Source organism: Heliangelus exortis, chromosome 9 (genome assembly GCF_036169615.1).
Source record: "Heliangelus exortis chromosome 9, bHelExo1.hap1, whole genome shotgun sequence".
Taxonomy (NCBI): Eukaryota; Metazoa; Chordata; class Aves; order Apodiformes; family Trochilidae; genus Heliangelus; species Heliangelus exortis.
This window is the reverse complement of record NC_092430.1, coordinates 4,115,678-4,141,738: the sequence shown is the minus strand read 5'-3', so window position 1 is coordinate 4,141,738 and position 26,061 is coordinate 4,115,678. Positions and strand designations below refer to the sequence as shown.

At 38.9% G+C, this 26,061-nt stretch overlaps 2 protein-coding genes across 6 annotated transcripts in view; one reads left to right on the top strand and one right to left on the bottom strand.

Moving 5' to 3' along the window:
* The first annotated feature begins 627 nt into the window (after positions 1 to 627).
* DAW1 (dynein assembly factor with WD repeats 1) lies at positions 628 to 18,701 on the top strand. Of its 3 annotated transcripts, none has more exons than XM_071751726.1 (13): positions 628 to 745; positions 1,942 to 2,014; positions 2,996 to 3,140; positions 5,578 to 5,636; positions 6,289 to 6,411; positions 6,882 to 6,981; positions 8,779 to 8,886; positions 9,907 to 10,013; positions 13,272 to 13,374; positions 13,775 to 13,889; positions 14,406 to 14,482; positions 17,166 to 17,310; positions 17,991 to 18,701. In XM_071751726.1, the coding sequence occupies exons 1-13, from the start codon at positions 706 to 708 to the stop codon at positions 18,026 to 18,028; spliced, it is 1,233 nt and encodes a 410-aa protein (XP_071607827.1). In that variant the 5' UTR covers positions 628 to 705; the 3' UTR covers positions 18,029 to 18,701. The 3 variants fall into 3 exon arrangements, with proteins under 3 accessions (XP_071607827.1, XP_071607825.1, XP_071607826.1); XM_071751724.1 differs by having other exon boundaries at positions 630 to 745; positions 17,166 to 17,328; XM_071751725.1 differs by lacking the exon at positions 628 to 745 and adding an exon at positions 991 to 1,054 and having other exon boundaries at positions 17,166 to 17,328.
* Positions 18,702 to 21,072: 2,371 nt separating this feature from the next.
* Positions 21,073 to 26,061, bottom strand: part of SPHKAP (SPHK1 interactor, AKAP domain containing) — a 61,690-nt gene continuing 56,701 nt past the window's right edge. For 2 of the 3 annotated variants that reach the window (XM_071751721.1, XM_071751720.1), the window contains exons 10-13: positions 25,555 to 25,607; positions 25,286 to 25,470; positions 22,780 to 23,373; positions 21,073 to 22,628 (exon numbers count right to left, since the gene is read on the bottom strand). In XM_071751721.1, the coding sequence (XP_071607822.1) occupies positions 23,230 to 23,373; positions 25,286 to 25,470; positions 25,555 to 25,607 (382 nt within the window). In that variant the 3' untranslated portion in view covers positions 21,073 to 22,628; positions 22,780 to 23,229. Of the gene's footprint in view, positions 22,629 to 22,779; positions 23,374 to 25,285; positions 25,471 to 25,554; positions 25,711 to 26,061 lie in introns of those variants that run through there. The other variant, XM_071751722.1, reaches the window with a different exon arrangement.

The following is a 26,061-nucleotide window of genomic DNA, read 5'->3' as shown; positions in this document are numbered from 1 at the left end:
CCTTTGGAATCTGGTACTTTCCTTCCTATAGGATAAACGAGAAGCCCGTGCAGTTCCATGTGGATTCCATAGCACAAGCAGCTCTACTCATACCCCCCAGGGCGGCCAAGATGAGCTGACCGCAAAAACTGCAGAAAAGCCTTACAGGACCGTGTGATAAGCCAATAAAAGGTAGAGAAAATTCAGTGGAGATAATTACAAATTGATGCAGTAGGGAGAAAGAAAACCTTAGTTTTTGTTAGGTTTGTGTTAAGCGGTGGGCGTGTAGCTCGCTGTTATTCTGTTAATGTCTTGGCACTATAGCGGATAATTTTGATGAAATAAAACGACGGTCGTTAGGAATCCACTGATAAGAGCTGTGAGTTGGAAATGAAACATTGGCAGTGCTGCCAGCACAGCTCACAGCAACCCGACCCCTCAGGGGACGCCTCATCTGCCTGCTCGGGGCAGGACGAGGACGAGGCCTCAGCCGCCATCTCCCCGTCCCCAGGGCCGCCACTCAGTTCCCCGTCCTTCCCCCCTTTTCCGCGCCGGCCCTGCGGATGCCCAAGGCCGGGCTGAGGGGCTTGAGGGTCCCCCCCGGCCCCTCACGCACCCGGCCCGGGGCCCTCAGCCCCTTCCCGGCCCGGCGGCCGCGCAAGCGCGCAGGCTCTGTTTGCGCGTTGCTATGGAAGGGGCCCGAGCCCGGGCTGAGAGCCGGGGAAGATGAAGCTGAAGCGGCTGCTGTTGCGCTATTATCCGCCGGGTGCGGAGCGGGGAGATCGGGCCCGTTCCCTGCGGGGCTGGGGCTGCTGTTGGGCGGGTGTGGAGGGGCAGGGTGTGTGTGTTTGTGTGGGGTGTGTGGGGAGGGGGCTCCTGTCATGGCGGTTTCCTCAGTTCTGTCAGGAGCCCGCGGGCCCATCCCGCACCCGGATTGACTTCAGGTGTGGGTGGGTTTGCTCTGCGGGTTGCTGAGAGACTTCCAGCTGGATGTGGGGCAGTAATTAGTGAGTTCTCCTTGTGAAATTCAGGTGGTCTGATATGTGTGGCAATGAGGAGTTTAAAAAGGCAAAAGGTGTGTTCCTTGGCACCGTAAAATGCGTCTGCGTTACCGAAAGGCCTGTTTAGCTCAATATTGCCACGTTTCTTATTTTCCTGGTTGTTTTGGTGGGTTTTCTGAGCAGAGCTGTGCTGCGAGGATGATTTCATCAGCTACCATCAGCTCAGCAGAATTAATGAGTTTTTTAGAAGGAGAAGGTGTCCATCTCCACCAAGGAGATGGACAGCTCAGGATGCATATTGCAATCACAGATCTGTCTTTCAAATTAAATGCTTTTCTAGCAGACTTGGTAGAATGCAAAATGGCCTAAAAATTTATTGGAATTATCCTTTCCTACAGAAAACCAAGGAGCAGCAAAAGTCCAACAGTTTCAAAACAGGAGGCAAAGTAGTTAAACACTTTAATGCTTCAGCTCATTAGAAGGTGCAGAGGTGCCAGAGCACTTCTTTATAGGTATAGGAACTGTGTTATGATTTTCTTTATGTTACTGCACCCAGGCCTTTGTGTACGTTATAACAAGGTTTGTATGACATGTTTTCCAGGCTCTTGGAACACCAAACTACAGCAAGTACCTTCAGGACATTTTCTTTGAAAGTAGAGCTGATGGAATAATGCAAAGAGTTGTTGGGGAAAAAGAGCTTGCTCATTGCCAGAACAGAGAATGGCTCATAAATAAAAATGTTTAAACTCTTTTATTGTATAAGCACATCAGAGCTGTTCATCATCCTGCTAGCTCTCAGTAAGAAGAGCCAACCCCCTTCTAGTTCCAAGAACTGGATGTAGGTCTGCTGAAGTCAGTGGAGCAATACAAGTGGAAGCATTGTCATCTATAATGCATGTTATGAAATCCTGGACATCCAGTTAAGGCCTTTTAATAATTTTTAAAATATATTTATTTAAAGGAATTATTCTGGAATACGTGCAAGATGGTGAGACAAAGACCAGATCTATAGATCTACTTGATCTCAGACCTGAGTAAGTATGATATTATTGCAGATGACAGCACTCTCTGCTGTTTTATAGCATGCTCGTATACAACTTTATTTGCTTGTTTTAAAGGTCAGCCTTGTCTTTGTTCACTTTAACACACACAGAAAAGCACACAGACAAGTCATTCTACTGGCATTTTAAATCCAGAACCCTGCATTCCAGCTGATTATTCCTGTCACACTTTTCAGAGGTGAAGCCTCTTTTTACTCACAGAGTTACAATTTTCAAGATGCCTGTACAAAGCCATTAGAAATATACAGCACTTAACATGGCAATGCTGTAATGAATAACAGTCCCTAGGGTCTGTAATAATATTTCTGGTCTTCAGAATGTTTTCCAAATAGTGGTTGAACCCAGCTCCCAGTTACATTGTGACAAGGTGGTGTTAAGACTTTAAAGTAAGTTATTTTGTATCATAAGTTTCTGTGGTGAAACTAAGGATCTGCTTTGTTGCAATTAATGGAAATTTTCTGGTTTGTTTTTGGTTTTGTTTGTTTTGGGTTTTTTTGTGAAGGTAATTGCAGTTGGCTTCCCAGGGGGGGTCTCCTGGACACCAATAGACTGCAGACCACATTTTGAAAGTTCTTCTCATAACTGAGTGTTACAGAAACAGGCATAGATTTGTGAAGACACAGGCAGAGATAATGTTAACATTTTCCATACATAATTTATCTTGTTACTACTTCATGGGTAAATTTCTTGCCAAGCTAGAACTTTTAAAAGCTAAGTTTTACTGTATTACTTAAGTAAGAGGGGGAAGTTTAGAAACCAAGAAAGCTTTATCCATGTTTTAAGCCATTACAGAGTTAGATAAACATACAGAATTTAATTGCCTGCCTCAGTTTTTCTGCAAGTAAAAATTTCTTGCTTTTGTATTCATAATTATTGCCAGAGTATGAAACGTGACTGTTTTATGTTTTGAGAGGCTTTTTGTTTATTAGTTTGTTTGTTTCCCCCCACAATTAGCACAGATGCCACAGCCTTAGTAGAAGAAATTCAAAATGCAGAACCTCTCATCACAGATTCGTGCAAGGAACACGTCATACGTTTAGTACAAAGATTGCAAGAGAAGCTAGAGGAAAAAGAGGATCACAAGTTCAAACTTTTTAAGGTCAGAGGCATCTCTAAAATAATTTTGGGCATTTTGCTTTGATATTGAGAGTATGTTTCCAATGCTGCATATTGTGCATATTGTGCCTGAGAACACACTTTGGAGTCTGTGACCAGTTTCTTAGCTCTTTTCAATCACCTCTCACTGCTTAGAGCAACTGAGTCTGGTTATGTCTGCCAAGAATTCCCCCCAAAATGCTGAGAGAGATCTTCCTAGGCACTGCTCACACGGGCTGATGTAGGAGGGAGTGTTTTGGATAGAGAGAAATAATTGTCCTATTTGTTATTCAAGACTCAGTGGACCATCAACACCTATAGTTATGTTTAACAAAACCTATAAATAGACCCCAAGTAAATTAGCTGCTGGAAAAAGCCTGAAGTATTTTCATACCACTGTCTGCTTGTTCTCATTTTTGTGAAAATTATGTGGTTTTAATGTATACTGCAATATACAGGAACACTGCTTGTCATTAGTATTATGTTTGCACATAAATAGTCTGATCTTAAGTTTACAGACAGCACCTCATGAAATTTATTTTAAATAAGTTCTTAAAGAACAATTATTACAGAGATTTAAACATCTGGCTTCAAATCCAGGATTCAATCTGTCAGAAGAGAATAGGTTTTACAGTATTTAACTGTGGAAATAGAAATAAAATTACTTCAAGGGATTGCCCATTGCCATCCCAAATAATGACGTGTTGTACCTCTCTTGTGTCAGCAGATGGCAATGTGTAGCTATAAAAAAATTGCTTTTCGGTGTGTTACAGATGAGAGAATTTAGAGAGAAAAAGAGAGGTTTGTGTTGGTTGGTTTGGCTAAAAAAAACCCTTTAGATGTTGCTAGATATAACTGGGATTCTTTTGGCCAACAGATGATATCTGGGTGAAATCTGCAAAGATCTGTGTCTTTAACTTTGGAAACAAAGCTATGTAATGTTTTCAGCTATGCTCTCAACTGAGACTTGCTTTTCACAAGCTTTTGAAATAGTTCATCACAGAGAACGAGAAATCATCAAATGCTGGTTCAATTTTCAGTGTAAATAATAAGTCTTTTCTTTGATGGGTATAGTACCACGTTTGAAATTCTGTATTTGGAAATACTAGAGGCAGGCAAATCCAATCAGTACTGGTTTATTTCCTTCCCTAAAGGGTTAGTTAGAAGTCTGTAAGGATCTTGTTTTATGTTTATGTTCTGTTTAAGGCTTGTAAATCATGAGTATCAGGTGCTTCTGAGATTCTAACAAAATACAAGATGGCAGTGAGTTGGGGTTTGTGTGTTTGTTTGGGTTTTTTTGAGGGGTTTTTGTTTTTTTTGTTTTCCCCAGAAATATCCCAGGTATTTGCATTGTTTGACAATTAATATTTTTTTCCCTGTTGTTCTGGAGTACAAATCTTAAACGAATGAATAAACCCATTTTGTTTTCCAGCAATTGGGGTGCCAGTGTTGGGTGTTAGGCACCTTGCAGAGAAACAAGATTTTGTAACAATTTCTCAGGTTTTAAACTATTACATAGCACTGGTATGCTATAGTGAATTGCAAATTTTTACCTTGAGAATAAATGTCTTGCAGATTTTACAGAACTGAGGTACATTGTAAAAAAATATTGCTTTAGGGTTTGCTTCTTGTGTCATTTGCTGTAGCAATTCCTTGCTGGTCTGGAGTTCTGTGGGTTAAGCAGCTGCAGCACTGGGTATTAGAAAACTAGAATTAGTCTCATGATCTAAAATCCAACATCCAACATCTTGTTTTCCTCCATTTCATAATTGTTAAATATGTATTTTGTTCAGCACTGCCAGCATGGAGCCCTTACAAATTCCACGTATCAAATTTCCATAATTATCCATTTTGATAACCTGCGTAGATATTATTATGGCTATGAGATAATTTACATATGCTGTCTGATTACAGGACCTTGGAAGCCATGTTAGAAAAACAGACTTAGCCTATTTCTGTTCTTCCTGGTTGTTAAAACAAAGTTACATAATGGCTGAAAGCACCTCACAACCTGAAAAACTCAAAATACTCAGCTGCATCTCTTGACTCATTATGCAAGGTTTAATATTAGTTGGGATTTCATTCATCTGTGGTGACACCAGGTGTGGTCCTCTCACTCATTCACTTTTCCCCTTTCAGCTCTGGTCTAGGGTTACTTTGCAGCTCTCAGAGAATTTGGAGAAAAGCAAATAAGGAATAAAAATCTGTTCATTCAAGCAAAATATTAACTTGAAGTTAATACTGTACAAATACTATATCTACAGTGATAACCTGCTGAGGCATGGGAGATTTTTTAGTTAGGGATTAATGAATTACAGTTATAGCTGCTAATCTGACAGGAGGAGGAAAAATATTATTCTACTGATTATTTCGAGCAATTAGCTTAATTTTATTTATTTATATCAAATGTTTTCTTCTCCCTTCCCTTGCTTCTATTTCAGGTACTTAGAGCCCATACTTTGCCACTGACCAATGTAGCATTTAACAAATCTGGTTCCCGGTGAGTTGTTTGCAAAGTAAAAATATGTAACCACTAATTGAAGTTTTGTAGTTGTAAATTCATTTGTGAGGGAATTTCAGTGCTCTGATCTTGCTGAAAAAAAGAATTCAGCTCTGCTGCTTATAAGCATGAGTGGGGATTAGATTTCAGGCCTCTCTCTGGGATTTATTGAGAGAGGAAAGAAAGTAGTGTGTGAGATTCAGTTTATGTAATTTTTTTTTTTCCAGGGTGATAGTTTGTTGGCAATTACCATATTTCATGAAGAAGCACCTTTAGAGCAGCAGAGTGAATATTACTAAAAGCTAAATAAAAGCTAAATAACTCTCTGGACATAAATTCATTTGGGACTTTCAGTGTAGTGGAATTTCAAGTTATTTGATTTCTCTCTGGGTCTAATAATTTCTTCATGTCACGAAAGCAGCAGCTTCCTTTTTAGTTGAAATATGTTAAAGATTAGAAACAATTTTTTTAATGAGTCATATTTGCTAAAAAACCCAGGAACCTCTATGGTTATTAATCTATATTTTCAAAAGAAAGCAATTTAGGTTCTGATACAGTACTAACTGAAATCTGTGGAAATAACTTGTTTGACTGTGCACCAGGACTGGTGATATGTTTAATGTACTCAGAAAAGATTTTCCCTTTGCTTTAGCTTTATTACTGGAAGTTATGACAGGACCTGCAAAGTATGGGACACTCTGTCAGGAGAAGAGCTGCATACACTGGAGGGACATGGAAATGTTGTCTATGCAATAGCTTTCAATAATCCCTATGGGTAAATATATTTACTCTGAGACCCATCCTAATTGCTAATGATGCTATCTTGCAAATACAGAACTGTTACTCAACCTTTATAATAAAATAAGATATATTAAATTGAAAAAGTTCAAATTCTGAATTTGTGAAGCTCAACTATAGCTTATATTATTTGTAAGAGACATTCAAACGTGGTTTTTGCTATAATTTAAAAAATGAAATGTAGAAATTCAAAGCATAAATTTCATTAGATAGTGTCTTGAAAACATGAGCAAGATTAATAATATGAAACACATTTATTTTGATATCTACATTATAAGATTGTTTTCTGAATGTTACTGATTCTTCACTGCTTCTGTGTAATTGTATATGTGAGATACAAGCACTTAGGACAGCTGGTGTTGCTTTGGGTAGAGTTGCTGTGAATTCTACCATCTTTGAAGTAAGAGAGTCTTTTATTAAAAAAATGACAGGATTTCTTCCATTTAGTGACAAGATTGCCACTGGATCTTTTGACAAAACCTGCAAACTGTGGAGTACAGAAACAGGAAAATGTTATCATACTTTCAGAGGACACAGAGCTGAAATAGTGAGTACTGATGGATATTTCTCATTCCTTTGTGTTCCCTCACACCATCACTCTGGCTTCTGGTTCCAGGTCTGTGTGAAGGGGGCAGCTATTCTGCTGCATCTCTTCACACATGGAGACATTGTGAGCATTTCTGCACTGCCAGGGAGTCATAGGATCATTTTGGTTGGAAAATGCCTTGAAGATCATTGAGTCCAACCATTAACCCAACACTGTGAAGTCCATCTTGTCCCTAAGTACCACATCCACCCATCTCTTAAATACTTTCCCTGGGCAGCCTGTTCCATTGCCTGACAGCTCTTTCAGGAAAGAAATTTTTCCTAATATCCAATGAAACCTGTTACTGAAAGACCATTGTTGAATATGAAAGATTGCTGCAAGAGTATGTCCATGGTTATTCAGTATTAAAAGCAAAGAAAAAAGAGAATGGACATGGTGAAAATGCACCAGTGAGCTCAGCTACTGTTATCCTTTTTACATGGCACCTCCTGTTCTATATTACCAGAACAATCACATAGAATAATAACAGAGAATGGGAAGATGACACCATGAGATTTTAATGTAAAAAGTTAATTAAAGAAGTTGTTGATCTTTTGTTCTTGCTTTTTTTGTAAAGAAATATCAAGTGGCCTAGGTAATGGCACCTGTCAAGATAAGAGTGTGAGTGCACAGAGTGTGTTTGAGGGTACACAAAACAATCATGGTTTAACCATAACTGGGCAATCTCAAAGAGAATTTTGAAATAAAGAAGTAGAATTTTGAGATAAAGAAAAAGTAAGAAGACAATTTTTAACAGGGTGGGGGAGACACTAGTCTGGAAGCAGCAGTTGCCAAATCCTGGGTATCGCCTAACCAGGGAGACCCCTTCCAGTGTCCAGTTATATCCTGGGGTAATAAATAATGTGTATAACTTCAAGGTGTCTTCATTTTGGAGACACCATGAGGAGGGAGCATGCATCCAGGTAGTGGATTGTCAGTACAGGCTTCACCAGAAAGGCCCAATGCCCCTCTGTAAGAGGTGTGTGTGAATTTGGATGCCCTCTCTCTGCCATGGGGAACAGCAGAGGGTAGGAAGGGGCATGGGTTCAGCTGAAGTCAGAACACTCCTGTCTCCCGGGGAAGGGTGTGCAAGCTGAGGAACACAAACTCTTTGGAAAGGGGGTGCTCTGGTAACCTCTGCATCCTGAGAGAGAGGAGGAGTGTGCATGCAAGAGAAAGAGAGTGTGTGTGTGTGTGTGTGTGTGTGTGTGTGTGTGTGTGTGTGTGTGTGTGAGAGAGAGAGAGAGAGAGAGAGAGAGAGATCAAAACTCCTTTGAGTCAAAGAGGTTTAGAAATTTGCAGCTGTTTATTAAGATTGCATAAGTTTATATGTTACTGAATACATGGTTCTCTCAGTTCCATTTAACCTGGCACTGTTAATAAATTAACACACTGCTTCCATCCTGATTTCCATTAAAAATTTGTAAACTAAATAATTTCTCCCTGTGAGACAAAGTGAAGCACCTAAATAGTGAATTTGAATCCAGGCTCAGGAAAAAGTTCAGGAAATCTTCCACTAAGTCTTTTTAATGCATTGACATTGCAAAGCAGCCAATTAGTCCACTTGATTTGAGTAGTCATCCAGAGCTATGGGATAAGGATTTGTTCTTCTAGTGAGCTGTTGGAAGAGCTCTGCAATTTGTCAGACTTTTGTGGTGATTAGAAATATTAATACTGAGCACTTTTTTAATTTTTTTTTTTTTAGAAAATGTATATAAATACTCTCCCACTTTTTCTACCCCATGTTTCTTGCTACAGGTATGTTTGTCATTTAATCTTCAGAGCACATTGTTGGCAACTGGAAGCATGGATACCACTGCCAAATTATGGGATATAGAGAAAGGAGAAGAAATAATCACTTTAAGTGTATGTTTGCCTTCCTTTTTAAAGGTGTTCCTTGCTTTCTTAGTTTTCTAACTGAGATAAATAACATTATAACAGTTCTAAACTTGTAGAGTTTCTTTTACCAGGTGGTCCCACAGTAACTGCAGTTACAAAAAATATTAAGAAAGCTTGAAGGGAATGATAAAACTATGGTATTTTATAAGAAGTCTTATTTATCAAATGATGGATTTTTCTCTTTTCAGTGATATTACTGCTGTGTATCAGAATGCCTTTCATTGCTCATTAAAACACTTTGCTGCACTGTGAATTATGACCTCCTCTGCTTTAACATAAAGGAACTCTTAAAACATCAGTGTCAGACATTACCTCTGCATGGATGATCTTCCTGTCAACATCAGCAGAGGGCAGCCCTCCAGTTACCTCTAGATTCTCAAGTCTCTTTGCTTGGCTTGCTGGGATTCCCCAGCTTCAGACTGGCCTCTGCTATTTCAATTCCTTTTTATCATATAAATCCTAAATAACAGTGCATAAGCTTCCTTTGGACTATGTGGCCTGTGGAATGAGGAAGGCATTTCCTCCTTGACTTTCTCTTCCTCAGAGCCCTGAGCAGAGCAAAGGGCAGTGGAATGTTGGGTTCTTTAGCATATAGGTAGGTTTACATTCATTTTTCCAGTCCTCTCCACCAATGACAGCACTGACAAGCTGCACTGTACTTTACTGTAAATGAATCCCCTGATATCAATATGCATCAGTGAACAAATTTTATTCTGTTTAAATCAAATATGGAAAATATACACCAATGGCATCACTGAACAGTTGCTCACTGCTTAAGTGCTATGACTGTTTTTTTTTTTTTTTCAGTTGTTTGGGTACTGGCTTATGTTAAAGCCCAATAGGTCTTCCTATAAAAAAATGTGAGGCAGTAAATAACATCTTGAAGGCTTACAGAAGGACTTGCTGAGAAAAAAGTTGCATGTTAAACTCCAATAATGGAAAAGTCATCATTTGCATTCTCATATGCTTTTTTAAAATTTTTCTCAGGGGCACTCAGCAGAAATTGTTGCACTGTCTTTCAACACCAGTGGAGATAGGATTATCACTGGCTCCTTTGACCATACAGTAGTAGTGTGGGATGTTGGCACTGGCAGGTACTGAAGAACTCATACATATCATTTATATTGCATGTTTTAATGTCAAATGAAAGATGCTCAACTACAGATTACAGCCCTTGGATTTTTGCTTCATTCAGAGTATGTTTTTCTGGTAATTTTTTTACTGCTTTTCCCTTGGTTCTTTTAAAAAAGAGTACTGCTCATGACGTGCTTTAGTATATGCTTTTTGTTCCAATTTTCCATCTTATGGGCACTCAGGAGGCAAACTGAATGGACATATCCTGTGTGTGTTGCTGATGAATTCTCTAGACAGAAAAATATTTAGTGAACATGGAAACTCATGGTTTGGGAGGTGTCTAGAATTTTTAGATGGAACAGACTGTTACAGCTAAAAAAGAAAGTATATTTTATGCCATAGAAAATTACTCTGGTAATATTGTCCTTAAAAATTATGGAGGGTATGTTTTCATTCTCACAATCCTTTATGCCAATATAAAAGTGGAGAAAATGTGGCCCCCCTGACTGCAGAGAACAAAATGTCTTGATTATGATGCCAACAAATAATAACTTAGGGGCTAAATAGGAACTTGTTGATTCATTCTGACAAATCCATTTGTTTTTTGAACTGGAAACTCAGTACAAGTAGAATGATAAAATGATTGCCCTGATTACTGACAAAATAGTTTATGAAGATCAGAATCTTATTATGTTTTCAGTCTTTTTTCTTTTTGTGAGAGGAAGGAGGATATCTCATATATACAAGGGAAGTCTGTGTACAGTAATATCTTGGGGTAATAGACACTGTGTATCACTGCAAGATGGCAGTAAACATTGATTTTAAAAATAATGTACACGTGGTAGATCATGTAAGGCTTGATCCTGTCATTTTTAAGCTTGTTAAACATCAGGAGTTTAATGTTTGCCACATAAATACCAGGGACACCTGCATGCATTCAGCAAATTGGACTTTTTGATTCAACATCATTGTCTGGTGCTCTTGCAAATATTTTATTTGAAAACAGCTTCTTCTTCCAGCCTCTTATCTCAGACTGCAGTAAAGTTGAAGCCTTGGGATTTTCATATTGCTTTCTTTAGCTTTTTTTCATTAGCTTTCTTTCTAAGAAATAGATGTGGACTTCACATGAGGGTCAATATCAAGAAGGAGCATATGAAGGAGGAAATTCTTGTTTTAAGCACTGGCAGCCTGGCAATTAGCTAGTGGACACTGTGATTGTGCCAGGGCAGGATTCAACCTTTTTAGGTGGCACTTGGACATGTATACATTTAGTAATAATGAATTTAGTAATAATGAAAAGTTGCAGTCAGAAAGACTGTGAGCAAATCCCACTTGGGTACCTGTTCAGGTAGATTTACAAAAATCTCATAGGTGAGGTTGCACGTTGCCATCTTTCACCATGTGAAAATTGCTTTCCAAATTGGGGTTGAACTTGAAGTTTCTTTGAATTTTGCTGTTTTACACTAATGAGTTCCTGAGTTCCTCACTGTTACTCTGGGTGGATATCCAGAATGGTCCTAAGGGAGGTTGCTGTAGGGACAAAAAAAAAATCTCAAGAAGTTTCAAGATTTGGACATAAATTTTTAAAAGAAAAAATAAATGTAAAAAAAGAAGGTAAAATTGGGTAGAATAAGTTAAATTAAAATAAATAAAACAGGGTGAGAGGTGGAACACATTTGTTGGAATATGGGCCTGTATTCCATGAATAGTTTCTCCACAGCTGAAGGTGTCCTAAGACAAATCAACAGCCTCTAACTGGGGTCAGGAGCACTGAGGATGCTGAGACAGAGACAGTATCTTCTGATTTGTAATTATGCTGAATATTAGAGCATCCATCTGTTAAATGTCACTGGAAACTGAAGGCTAAAGAAGTATTATCATGACTGAAGCTGTTTTTTTTTTTTTTTCATCTTTTATTTTTTTAATAATTTTTTAATAATTTTAAAAAAGAATTTTGGCATTTTACAAGCCTGTTTTCTGGGTTCTTTGTAGTTGTGTATCTGATTGTGGGTTTCTGTGAGGTGTTCCACATTTATTTTTCCATATTTATTATTCTTATTGATTGGATATTTACATTGATGCTTGAAGCCTGGACTACATTTTATAATTTGGAAATAGAAACTTCTAAATTTTACATTAAAACTTCTTTCATTTTTAGGTGGTTTTGGTACTACAGTAACTGCGATCTTGATGGACAAGTAGTATGTTCACAAAATTAAGAATCTTTCCACTGGTTTTTTTTTTGCTTGATGATTTCTTTTTTTATTGTGAAAAAGTCTACACAATTACACCAGTTCAGGTCTCACACTGTTAGAAAGTAAAAGAAATAATTTTATGAAATGACTGAGTATAATCAAGTTTTCTATTATCAGAAAAGAAACAGAAAATTCAATTAATCAGGAGATTTGTTTTGCTGCTCATTTAGCATTTACATTATTTTAACTACCCTCATATATCTCATGCAATGAATAAACTCATTTAGCTGTTTTCCAGTTGTTAGTTTATTCATTAGTTAATACAGTTTTCTATTAATGATACAGTGATATTATAATTGTGATAATAACCTAATTTACTGATGTAGTAAATATAATATATATATTTAATATATATATAAATACTTTTTTTTAGGTTTCATTGCCTTGTAGGCCATTAATCTGAAGCAGTACTAGCTAATTGTATCCTCTCTATTCAACTAAAGCTGAAGCATTTAATGGGACTTGTACTGCCAGTCTTGTGCAACAAGAAGTTTAAGAATAATGAGGATTAGAAATCATATTTCAGTTTGGCCATCACTGCCTGTCACTGAGGAACATGCTCACAATGAGCACCTGATTAAGCACCACTTGATCTTCAGGGGATTTTAGAAAAGGTTTAGAATTTATGGAGTTTTAGAGATGTGCTCTTTTGAGTTCAATGAAGTAAGATAATGGGAGGATAATGTGGAAAAACTTGGTGTATGTTCTTTGTTTGTACATGGATAGAGATACAAATCTGTCTCTGGAGCTGGAAAGTCATCAGATTTCACTGGAAATACAGTCACTAAAATTTTTGAAAGAGAAGGGAAGACCTTTCCATTTCATTACTTACTGTCTCTATCACAGATAAAAAATGATGTAGTAGAATCCTAAATAAGCCATACCACTCCATTTAATTGCTTTAATGGATAAGATTTTGAAGACTTGACACATTAACTATAACATTTTATAAGCTTACTTATAATTTATATGTGTATATCAAAATACACATTAAAAAGGCAAATCCTCTTTTTTTTTTTATAGGAAGTTACATATTTTAATAGGTCACAGAGGAGAGATTAGCAGTGCACATTTCAACTGGGACAGTTCTCTCATTATCACTGGATCAATGGACAAAACATGCATGGTAAGAAAGTGTAGAATGTACTGAATACAGCCACTTCATATTTTAAAATATCTTTTGTAAATGGAAGATTTTTAAACTAGTTTATTTTAAACATTATTTTAAACTAGTACATGTAATTCATTGAATAATTTACAACTAAATGCAAAACCTATAGCATTATTTATTTCAGTGAAGTCCAGTTAAATAACAAATTTAATCAGTACACTAAAATAAAAAATATTTAGGACTTAATTAAACTGACTAAACAATGACTCTTTATTGACCTATATCCAGTTTTCTTGTTAGGACATTATCAGATATCAGAAATGCCCTATACATATTTCTTTAGAGACCAGCTAGATATCTACTAAACAAATTAGTGAAAATAAGCAAAAAAAATTACTCTTATTTATCTATGCAGCTGTGGAATGCTGTGGCTGGGACACATATAGCAACTTTAACAGGTCACAGTGATGAAATATTGGATGTCTGCTTTGATTATGCTGGCCAGAATATTGCAACTGCTTCTGCTGATGGTATGTGCCACAACTGGGACTGCTGTAAAACTGCAATAATACCATGAAATACCTTTATCTTCTTCCTTTGGTTTTGCTTTGAATTAGCTTGATGAGGAGTGTCACTTGAAACTGTAGCTCAAGCAAAGTTGTAGCAAGTTTGGCGTGAAACTTAAGATGTTTTTGCCACAGAAAATATTTTTATTTTTCACACTTTAATGAACTCAACGTGACTTTCCCTGTTAGCTTCAAACATGCAGGGAAATATGTCACTTGTGGTTGGAAATTTATTTCAAATGTTCATGTGTGTGGCTTTTGAGTGGTTTGAGTTGGGAGGACCAGCTTAATGCTTAAAAAGGTAGTTGGAGTGTTACTCTTGCATCTGCTGCTGGGCTATTGAAATTAACCACAAGAGAATATGCAACAAAGAGAGAGTGAAAAAAGCTGCTTGGTTTTGTTACCAGTATGCAGAAGTTTTGCACAATTTGCTTTTTTAAAGCAAAACAATCACAAATAGCTCCTCCTCTGCTTCAACAGGATCAGCCAGAGTTTATAATGTTGAAACCAAAAAATGCATTGCAAAGCTGGAAGGGCACGGATGTGAAATTTCCAAGGTAAGCTCTTTGCATTTTGCAGCTGTTCTCTTGTGATTACCTGTGGCATCCAACCCACCAGTTATTCCATGACACAGGAACATTGCTGAAGAATGTGATGGTAAAATAAGTGATGCTTAAAAGTGAGAGGTCTGGCTAAGAACTTCTCTTTCCTGAAATAACATTCCTTTCAACTAAAAGGGGATCGTTTACAACTCCCCACCACTGAGCTAAGGTAATACTGGGTGTGCTACTGCCACGGGCTCCACCAAGATCCATCTTTCATTATTGTCATGTTGTTCACTATTTGATTCCTTCAGGCTGTGGCTATCAGCAAACTGCTTAAGGAGTCCATCCCTCCACAGGGATGTACACCTGGAGCTGTTAACATTGAGATGATGATTTGTTCCTTACCTCTTTGCTTTTTCTGACACAGAACATAGGTTGGGTCTCTGTAACCCAAAGAACTGGGGAGCAGGGGGGAAGCTGTTGTACAGATGTTCTCTCACTATGGTCAAGGCTAATAGATCTTCTGTCTGACCTGACCTGAATTGTACTTGTGTTTTTATGCCCTTGGAGTCCTCAGATTCTCTGACAGAACAAGCACAAGTTTTTCAGTCTCTTGATCACTTTCTTGGGTTAGTGCAGTGGTGTTTTGGAAGCAAGGTGGGGGGGGCACAAGGGTGGCTCTTGTGAGAAGCTGCTGGAAGTTCCCCTGGCTCGAATTCTGGCCAAACCCATGCAGATATGGGAAGCTGGATGCATCCCTAAGAGTAACATATTTAAGAAAGAGAAAATGAAAATGAAAAAAAAAAAAAAAAAAAAATTAAAAAAGATCTTCAGAGAGGGAGGTGAGAGCAATGCCAGAGCAGAGAAATCAAAGTCGATGAAGAAGGAGGGGAGAGGAGGTGCCTGAGCAGAGATTTTCCTGTGGCCCACAGAGTCTGTCCCCGTGGAGGAGCACACTGGAGCAGTCCCTGCAGGACCAGGCTGGGCAGCTGTGGAGCTGCATCCTGTGCAGGGTGACAGAAGGGGAGAGGTGGAGCTGCAGCCATGGAGGAGCATGGGGGGCACACATGGATCTGCAGCTCCCAGTGCCAGGGGAGGTGCCTCTTCCCAAAGCAGCCCAGGCTGGAGGGGACTGCACCTGTGGGGAAGGACTCCCTCCCATGGGAGGGACCCCGTGTGGGAGTGCAGGAAGAATGTGAGCAGGAGAAACACCGTGTGGGGAACTGACCCTGAACCCCCAGTCCCTGTCCCCCTGTGCTGCTGAAGGGGAGGCAGCAGGGAAGCAATTTGGATTGGGGTTGTGTGTTCTCTTTCTCCTGGTAGATTAAATTTTTTTTTTCTTCCCAAGTTGAGTTGTCTCAACTTACCATACAGTAAATGGTTTTGCCCATTTACTGTAATTGGGGAGTGAAAAACTCCTTATCCATGTCTCAATTAATGAGGCTTTGGTTGGATTTCCTCCTCCCTATCCCATGGTAGCTGTGAAGGTGAGTGAGCAGAGCCTGGATGTTACAGTGACATCCTCAGACTGCTTCCTCGGAGGCTTTTACAATCATCTTTATTCTCTGCTTCCACCAGATCTGCTCCTCTTAAATCATTTGCATTTCTCTGCACACCTGATTTATGGACTTGGATAGAAAAAACATTTCTGAGGCAAAATACATAGTCTTATTTTCAACAGTACATAAAGGGGCTTGGAAGTATAGAGACAGTTTCAAAAACCAGTTGGTCTTGAGGAATGTGCTCATGTCTCTTGCTGGAAGCTTTGTCTGGCTCAGTTTTGAGTACCAAAGTTCAGCTACAAAGCAGGTTAGTTACTTGAAAAATTGTACATATTTTTCAAGCTTTTTTATTTAATGCTTGCAGCTTTTCAGCATTCTTTTCAATGGATTTTTTTTTTTCAGTAGCTTCCAGGCTAGTGTGCTAACTCTGTGCTGCTTTTGTTTGATGTGGTTTGTAATCAAAATATGAATATTCTCCTTGAAATATTCACTGAGGAATGCAGTGGGGATACAGGCTGACCTGTGGTGGGTTATGGACAGCTTCCCTCAGGGTCCTTACATCTCCTGTGATTTCTTTGCTGGATGTGAGAATCTGCTCATCTGGGAGCATGTTGAAAAGTCAATCTATTTCTGCAGATGTTTTATTTCTGTGTAGCTGTGATCTTGAGAAGGTTATTACTTGGAAATCAAATTTCTGGGGAACAGGATTTTGCCCTCAGTAGCTAAGCAATTGAACACTTTATAATAAACCTGGTCTTGTCCAGTTAGTGCTATAAAAATGTGTTTTATTGGCTAGAAATACATGCAGTTTGGGCAATGAATGTTTAACAAAAACGAAGTCATGCTACAAAATGAGTTGTTTTCAGTGGGAGTTTTGTTATTGCTGAGATGTATGCTTTTTAATTGAGAACTATATAAAATATATATAAATGTCACATTGGAATAATGATAACATTTAAATAAAGTTGTTACAGTTGTGGAGCAGTTGTGGTTCTGAGTGATAATATTTTGAAGTCATCATCTTACTAGACAAAGTTTTCAGCCACAGAAGTTTGCTGGGTGACTCTAGTCAAACACTATCCTAAATTTTAGCTGAAAAGGAGAATGTAAGAGTTGCTGGTTTCTGTTTTAATCAATAGAAATGCTTTGTTTAGTGACTTGCTAAGTAATGGGACTGTTCTATGTTTTTCCAGGTGGTTTTCAACCCTAAAGGCAATCGCATCCTAACAGCCAGCTCTGATAAAACAGCTCGACTCTGGGATGCTGCTACTGGATACTGCTTTCAGATATTAGAGGGTCATACTGATGAAATATTCTCTTGTGCTTTCAATTACAAAGGTGATACAATCATTACAGGTAATTAATATAGGGTTTTTTGGTTGGTTGGTTGGTTTTTTTTGTTTTGCTTGTTTGTTCTTTTTTTTTTTTTTTTTTTTTTTTTTGAGAGAGAGAGAGAGATATCTTTGTAATCTTGTTATGGTAAAAAAAAAGAGTGTGAAAAGTTTCCTGGGGCCATATCCCCAAACCAGGCATCAGCAGTGACTTAAAATATAGTCAAGAAAAGCCCAAAAACTCACTTTTGAACTGAGGATTAAGTGAATACAGCCATGAACTAATTTGTAGAAAGGTGTGGGCATATCCTATCATCTCTCCCATTGCAGAGAGAGAGTTCTGGATGAGCAAAAGGCAAAGCTTTTGGAAAGGGAGCACATCTTCTGTCTCTTTGACACCAAGCACTGTTCAGGTTTCCTTCATTCTGGACAAAAAGTTGTGGAAGTTGGAAGAGACATGAACAGACTGTGATTGCTTCAATCTTTTGACTGAACTACCAGAACACAGGATGGTCTCAGCTCAAAGTTTTGCTGTAGGTCCCACTATCTCCTGCTACTTATGGACAGAAGATATTTTCCTGGCTCCTCAGCACTCTGTATACAGATTGTTGATGCACATGTTGACAAAAATAGGTTATGTTGTGTGATACTGCACATGACTCCTTCCCAATGTCTGTTTGTTAACAGGGAGCAAGGATAACACCTGCAGAATATGGCATGACTGAAGAGAAGGAAGGATCCAGTGTGGTACATGCCTGCTTTGTGAGTTTCATAGTCAATAAACTGACTTTCAGCTCTTTGCTTTGTTCACCTTTGGGTTTGATGAAGTAGAAAAGTTACCTAGAAGTTGATGTGTTTGGCTTTGCTGATGCTTAGTAGACAGGGAATCACAGCATAGTACAAGTTGGAAGGGACTTCTAGAGATCATTTAGTAAAAAATACCCCTGCTCAAAGCACTGCCCCCCAAGCAGGCTGCACAGGAATGACATGGGTTTGAATATCTCCAAGGACAGAGAATCCATAGTTCCCCCAGGCAGCCTGCTTAGTGTTTGATGATACATAGTGTTTGATGATAGTGAAAAAAAATTGCTTTTTATTTTTCCTCTTCTACCTACAGGGAATGGTTTTTTGTATTTCACTTTGTACATGTTGCTTCTTCACTGGCCAGCACCAAGAAGAGTCTGGCTCTGTTCTCTCTCTGTCACCTGAGAGAAATGATTAGTGTGAATGAATCCAGTAGGATGGCTGTTTCTTTGTGTATCACTTTTCAGCTGTAAGCCTTTTCTTAAAAAAAAAAAAAAAAGTACAGATTTATAATATTCTTAGGTGTGAAGGAGGTGGTTTTATGCTTAGTGGTAATGTTTTTGTTGTGTAATAAAGTATTGACTTTAAATGACAGTTCCTCCACTTTTAGTTCAATATCCCACTTGGTATTTCTGGGGAAAACCAGCAACCCTTTGTGAACTGCATTGCAATTAACTGTTGTGTGCCTGCTGGAGCTGAACTCCTGCTCACCCTCACTTTCACACTTGCCCACATCTTTCTGTTCATTCAATTCCTTTCTGCTCAGCCCTCATTTTACCACTTTCACCTGAGGTAAAAAAACCAAACATGGGTGGTAACTCCAACTCTGAACCCTGGCCCTGAGATTCTGGCCAACATGAAGAAACTCTCCACACCAAAGATTTGGAGCCAATGATCATGACTGAAATTTAGAACTGGATGAGGAACACCTGCAAGCTGTTAACCACCGTACAAGCAGCTGTGGCTCAGCTTCACCTCTCACCAGCAATCACCAACAGGTTTCACCTGTGCAGAGGTCAAAACCCTCCTCCCTTCCTCCTATCAGAGCCCCAGAAACCACAGTTGATCTCTGCAGGGAACAGTGAAGGAGCAGAGCCCCCTGGTCTCCTCCAGCAACTTGGAAAGAAGAATGAAGAGGCCAAAAAGGTAGGATTGAACAAATACGTGTCTTTCCTGAGAGAAAAAAGGGGTAAAGGAAGTGTGCAGCAGAGAAGGAACTTGAAGGTGTTTTGTTTATCCTGGTTGTCTCAGGGTGGTCAGGGAATTGATTTCTAAGTGTTAAGCTTAATAGGAAGTTACTGCTGCTGCTGTGTTGTGAGTGTCCCTGAGTGCTTGCCAGCACCCTTGTATGTAAGTGAAACAAAAGTGCCTGTCCTCCCTCGGCAGATATTCAGTTGTTTCAAGTAGTGTCGTGCTGTGGGAGAACTAAGGGCTGTGCTGCAGATGATTTAGAATGAAACCTTTACTAAGTGGCTGATGCTGATGTGACAGTAATGCTTGGGGAGTTCCCTTTTGTTCCCTTTTGTCCCTTTTGTCTTGTGCAAAGCCTTGGAATGTTGAAAGAGCTCTCAGTGCTCCAGCTCTGGAAGGGCATGAAGGGTGGTGCATTGGGTGTTACCTGGGAATTGCCCTGTGTCCTAGGAGAGTTTGTCCTTGTGCTACGAGGTGTGAGATGGGGGGTTTCTGGCTGACAAAATGGAGGAGAATTTGTGTTTCAAAATGTGTACAAATACTGCTAGACCGTTAAAATCTTGTTGTGAAACCATTACAAAGTAAAAAATTGTTTGGAGTGTGACTAGGAAGTAGATTCTTTTTTCTGAGTCTTTCAGGATGGGTTACTTTCTGTTTCCTTTTCCTTGATGATTTTTCTCTTAGACCATCTAGTGATCCAGCAAATGAAACATCTGTTGTGGCTTCTGGCTTTGAGCTGTTGTCCTATTTTTATGGACACTTGCAAGTTGAGGTTTCCCAGCCTAAGCACAGGACTGGGAGGCCATCTGGTCTCTATTTCTGACCCTTCCCTGGGCTCCCTGAGTGAGCAGAGTTGATTTCCAGGCTAAGATCCCCCGGTGTCCCAATCAATCCATCCTCTGCCCAACCTGTGTTTGTGTCTGGGATTGCCCCAAGGCAGGGGCCCTCTGATGGCCGGGGCACCTCCTGGTGCTCAGACTTTTGTCTTAATTAGTAAATTAGGGTGCTTCTGTTTGCATTAGTTAGCCAGCTCCCAGTTACACCTGTGTGCAAGTTTTGCAGCCTCTCATTGGGTAACGTGTAATCTCTCCTTTATTTGCTCTCAATCAGACTCCTGCAAGTTTCACCTGTTGGGTCCAAGCTTTTTTATTGGGAAAGACAGCAAACAGAGCCCAATTTCATGCCCTCCTCATTTTAATAACCTGCATCATGCTCACGGGTACAGAGAAGCTGAACTGTACATAATTTGAGATTTTTAGTTTAAATTACGTGTAGTAGTTTTATGTGTATTTAGAGCTGGCTTTTTCAGCCTCTATTAATGATAGACAAGTTTACCCATCCAAATGCTGGTTTTCTTTTCTCTTTAGCAGTAGAAATACCTTTACACCTAGGAGCAGGGCAGTAAATATCTGTGTAAACTTCAACTCCTGAGCTTCTGCCTCCCTGTCTCTTGCCCCCTTTTACAGGTACTGAAAACAGGTGGAGTGAGCATCAATAGAGAGTGGGCATGTTGGGAACCACTCTGGTTGATTCTTGGCAATGAACTTGTTTTACTGGGGTGCTAAGAATGTTGTGATGTGCCTTGTGTCACTTGAATGACCTGTGGCACCTGATAAAGCCATAGCTTTGGTTCAGAGGTAAGACCTGGAACTTGCTCTGACCTGTTTTGGTCAGGGCCCCAGGCCAGATCTTTTCATTCAGAAGCAGAGTTTTGAGAACCTCCAGGGATGGCAGGCAAAGAGTAATGAATAGGTGAAAAAAGGCAAAGAGGACATACATTGTAACATAAATTTATTTCTGAATAAATTGCAAGATTAAGAACTACTGTACAGAGAAACTGCATCACACTGTTACAACTCATGATGTTTGTGCTTTGTAGCAAACATTTATTCTAGCACAGCAAAAATTTCGTAACGACAACAAACTGTATTTTGGTTTAAAAATAAATACACTTTCCCATTTATTAACTCAAACAAAGCACTTTATCAGAGTTGGTGCTCTGCATTAACTTCCAGCCTCAGGCATGCTGAGCATTCAGTTGTCACTCACCTTCCTGGGCCTAAGGGATGCTCAGTAATTGTTAGGAGCAGACCCTGTGTCTGCACAGTGACACTCAGTGAATGCTGCAGATTGACCTTTAACTCGACAGTAAAATGACCTCCAGTGTTTCTGCATACCACAGAGATGTGGAATTATTCATGTTTGATGTTCCACCTTAGACTTTGATTACCTATCAATTTCTGTCTTAAAATAAATGAGTGATGCGATCATGCAAGTTTAAAAATGGGTTTAAAGACAATGTTGAGAATATGGCTCTTTTTCAGATATTATTTAAAACTACTTTAAAATTTTCAAAAATATTTAGTGCAAAAGGATAAGGTTTTTTTTCCCAAGAAATATTACAGAAGCATATACTAATATATGGAAAATAAAACGTCTCTTAAATATTTTATTGGGAATAGCAAGCAGGTTTTCCATGACACTGTTTGGGAGAGATGAAAGATAAATCTTTTCAAAGAAAGAAATCACAGAAGAGCTGTGACCTGCTGAGTTATATTTTCCTTTAAATCCAACCCCAACCTCTTTGGCAGAATTAAGAGAAGGTATCATTAAGTGCATGTTACTAACAGATCATCTCAACAAGAGGATACCATGGTGTATCTTATCCAAGTTATACAAATGTTACAGTGATGTGAACTCTCACATATAGTCCAAACACTTAGATCCCAAATGAACAATATGTCTGCTGGAGTTTTAACAATCATTCCACTTTCTTGACAATTACAAAAATTAGGAAGATTTTAATGATGAGGTGGTACCCTTTTCAGACTGGCATTTCTTCACCTGATTAACAATAGATTTGATTACATTTAAAAGAGTATTTTTTTTTTTCACTGGTTTTAACTGCTATGTACCATGTTACACAGTTTAGGTAACAAATGTGCTGTCATTACTCCCTGTTACCAGGTAGGGAAACTGAGGCACAGAGGTGAGATGACTTGCCCAGCAGGTCTGTGGTGTGGGACAGGGTTTGGAAACCTGCTGCAAGGACTCGGTCCCTGTGTTCAGGGATTCACCCCTGTGGCTGTGCTGAGCTGCACTGCCCCAGCTGAAAAGGAGGGAGTTTTTAAGGGTAGGAACTGAGTCTATATTTTATTTTTTTGAGAAAAAGGAAAGGGGAATAGCTATGGAAGGTAAATAAGCTGATGGAAAGAAACTAAAATGGGTTTTCAGCAGATTTTTATTGTCGTATAGCTCCAATATTCTTAATTGTTCAAAAGTTTTTACCTCTAAGAGGAGTGTGGGGTTTTACAAAGAAGCATTAATTATCTGGGGAAAGAGATGGAAGATAAATAAGCTGATGGAAAGAAACTAAAATGGGTTTTCAGCAGCTTTTTTTTGTGTTGTATAGCTCCAAAATTCTTAATTGTTTCAAAGGTTTTAAGAGGAGTGTGGGGATTTATCAAAAAGCATTAGTTACCTGTGGCACGGGTGTCTCTGGGTGTTTTGGAACACAGCCTTCTAAGAGTTAAACCATACAAATATTGGTGTTTTAAAACTGAGTATTGGTGCTCTGTTCCATTTCAGCTGATTAATTTAATCAAAGTGGTGAAAATGGAATGTATTAGGTACTTTAGCATTTAGTGTGTAGTCCATTAATTCAGAAGGCTAAAAATCCATCCCCTCCTCATCCAGTACATCCTGTAGCAAAATATGTATGTCAGGCATCCCTCATGAGACAGAAAGATCCAATCCATCTTGGCTTCACTTTGCTCCTTGTTCAGTTGTGGAAAGGACTCATGTGGCTTCTGGAGAGTTTGTATTTCTCTGCTCATTTTATTTGCTGATGTTTGGAAATCAGAGTGTTACACAAACCACTGCTTATTTAGAATGGGATAAAACAAACATTCTGAACGAGTCAGCTTTTTTTTTAACCCAATTCCAGAAGCCAGTCAAACAGGCTGGGTGGCATTTCTCTGCCTTCCTCACTGAGCTTGCAGTACTGCACCACAGCATGAAAGATATCCCCCACTTTCCAGCACTTCCGTTGAACCAGTTGCACAACATCTAAAAACTAAAAAAAAAAAACCAAAATACACTTAGGAGCTGGATAACATTTTGGTAAGATTTTGCTAGAGGAAGACACACAAACTGCTGGGCACCTTCCCTTTGTAGATGCACTGCTGCATGGGGCAGTGGACACAGTTGACTGCACAGCAATGTACAAGTTTTATTTATAAAGCTTTGTTTGTGAAGTTCCATTGCTCCCCAAAGACTGGTCAGATCTCTAACATTTTCTAAATCAGTTGCTCTAATCAATTATTTCTTATTTATTGCACTGAGAGTAAAAACAGTGAAAGCTTGATAAAGGATCCACACCTTTCCTTGTTAACAACCCGCTGTCAGAATTATGGATAAGATCCAATTATAATGAGCTATATTTGAATTTATTCTTACTTTTCTATACTTCTACATGTACATCCCACAACATTTTAAATATTCACACAGTATAAGGGAAAGGAGGTTCTGGGTAAACCTTTGTCACATAAAGACATTTATCACAATTTTTGTTGAATCACAGAGATGATCTAGATTTGATTTTTTATTTTTTTTTTCTTTTTAGCTTCCAGGAAATAACAGGTTAAATGTATCCTCTTAAGCAGTTGTAAAAAAATTCTGAATTTTCTCCACTTTATACTAAATAATGGTGTCAGAGTTTAGCAGTCTGGAAGGACCAAAAACCAGAGGACAGAGTTGCTATTACTCCCCTCCACCTTCCCTAGGGAAGAAAAAAGGGTCATGGATGTGGGTTCTGAACAGCACGTGGGGAGCTGATGGTCAAGGAGCACAGGGAAGTATCAGCAAAGAAAAAATGGGGAAAAAAAAAAAAAATCAGGTTGTGCTTCCCATCCTCTTACAGAGTATGGCAGGAACTGGGAGGGAATAGTGACCCCTTTACTCCTCTGTGTTCTGTCCCTCTCAGATTCTGCAGATCCTCTCTTTAGGTCCTTGTACTGGTACCAAAAACCCTGGTCCACTCAAACCATGACAGATGGGCTTTACTGTGTCTTACATGTGGTCCCAGTTTTTTCTGAAGCCCATGAATGAAAATCAAAGCTTTTAATTTCTTTGAATTTCACAATCACTCTCTAATTAGCTTGTTCCTTCTACATTTCCAAGAAAATATTGTGTGTCTCTAGTTTAGCTGTTTGCTATTTACATACTAAACTTTTAATATGTATTTTAATGATATTTAATAGGCACGTGATTTCCAAGAGTGCTGTTGTAGGCAGGATGTGCTTCATTATTCTCTAGTGTATTTTTGCAATTGAATTAACTGGTTTCCAAAGCACATGGCTAAAGCTGACAGCTGTTTCTTTAATTAGATGCAATTGGGTCTGCTGCTGCTGAATGCATCTTAAATAATGTTTATGATTCCCAAGTGCATGTACTGAAGAAAATCCAACAAGATGTCTGCTACTCAAAGGGATCTTCCAATAGACATTACTTTAAAAGACCAAAATACTGGTTTGGGACACTTTTGTCATTAATTGACTTCAATACTAAGACACTTCTTGGAAGCTCTGAGGTTTGAGCTGTCCTCAAGTCCTCTGAAGTTTGACCTTGGAGAAGGGGCTGGGTTAGGTTGTGCCTGAAATGTCATGGGTGGCATTTGGTGAAGTCTCCAGTGGAGTTGATCTGGGCAGGAGCAAAAGGGTACTGGCATACACAGCACTTTTTAATTTGTAAATCAGGGGAGGTGCTTCAAAATTTCTGTATTTTAGACTAATTTTCTAACTCACAGATGTGTGATCTTAAATTCTGTCACATTTCATCCTTCTTTCCCTTCCTGGAATAAACAGTAGTGCTGCTACCTCTTGATAATGAAGATATTTTTACATCTGCTTCTAAGCTTAGTAACTCAAATTCTAAGCCTTAGTGTGATGAAAGTGAATCAATAGTAAGCCAAATTCTGCAAATACTACCTTTTCAATTCTGTTTTCCTGAGATTTCTTAAAATAGATGGTTGGAATTCCAAGTTCAGAAGCAGCTATCCACTGCAGGGTGGCTCGCAGCTCCACGTCTGGGCACTCAGGTTCCAGATCAAAGTTTATCACCAGGAGATCTTTTTGACAATTGGCTGTTCCCACTGAAAGCCCACACGTGCTTTCTGGAAAGATAATCCCAGCTGTTACTGTGCAGTGACTTGTGTTAACTTCAAATTGCATGCTGCCATTGATATGCTTCAACTTACCCTCTGTATTTTCTGTCTGTTCTTTAAGGAAAACCTTTTCTTCTACTAATTCACTTAGAAACAAACAACAACAAAGCTTATTAGTGATATTTAGGAACAGTCTACAACAGTGCTTCATGATGGATAAACTTCTCCCTCAATGTAAGACCTAGAAAACTGCAAGAAAAAAGTTACGTAGGATGAAATAGCAGGTTGCAGAATATATTTCATTTATTTAGTCTTTAATTAGGGTAAAGCTATGGGAACTGCAGCATTATTTCTGCAATAGGATGAAGTACTGGTTGCATGTGTGTTACATTTCATCAGGATCTGGTTATCTTTACACAATGTCAAGCAAATGACGTTATGATGAGGCAGAGCAAGCCCCATAACCTGGGGGGAAATGCTGAACTTGCAGTGTCTCTGTTTTGCAATACCTGGCTCACTCTTTTCCAGTCTTGCTTTCTAGTTCTATATCTATATTTATCCAGTTATATAGCTTAATGTAATCACAAATAGAAATTATTT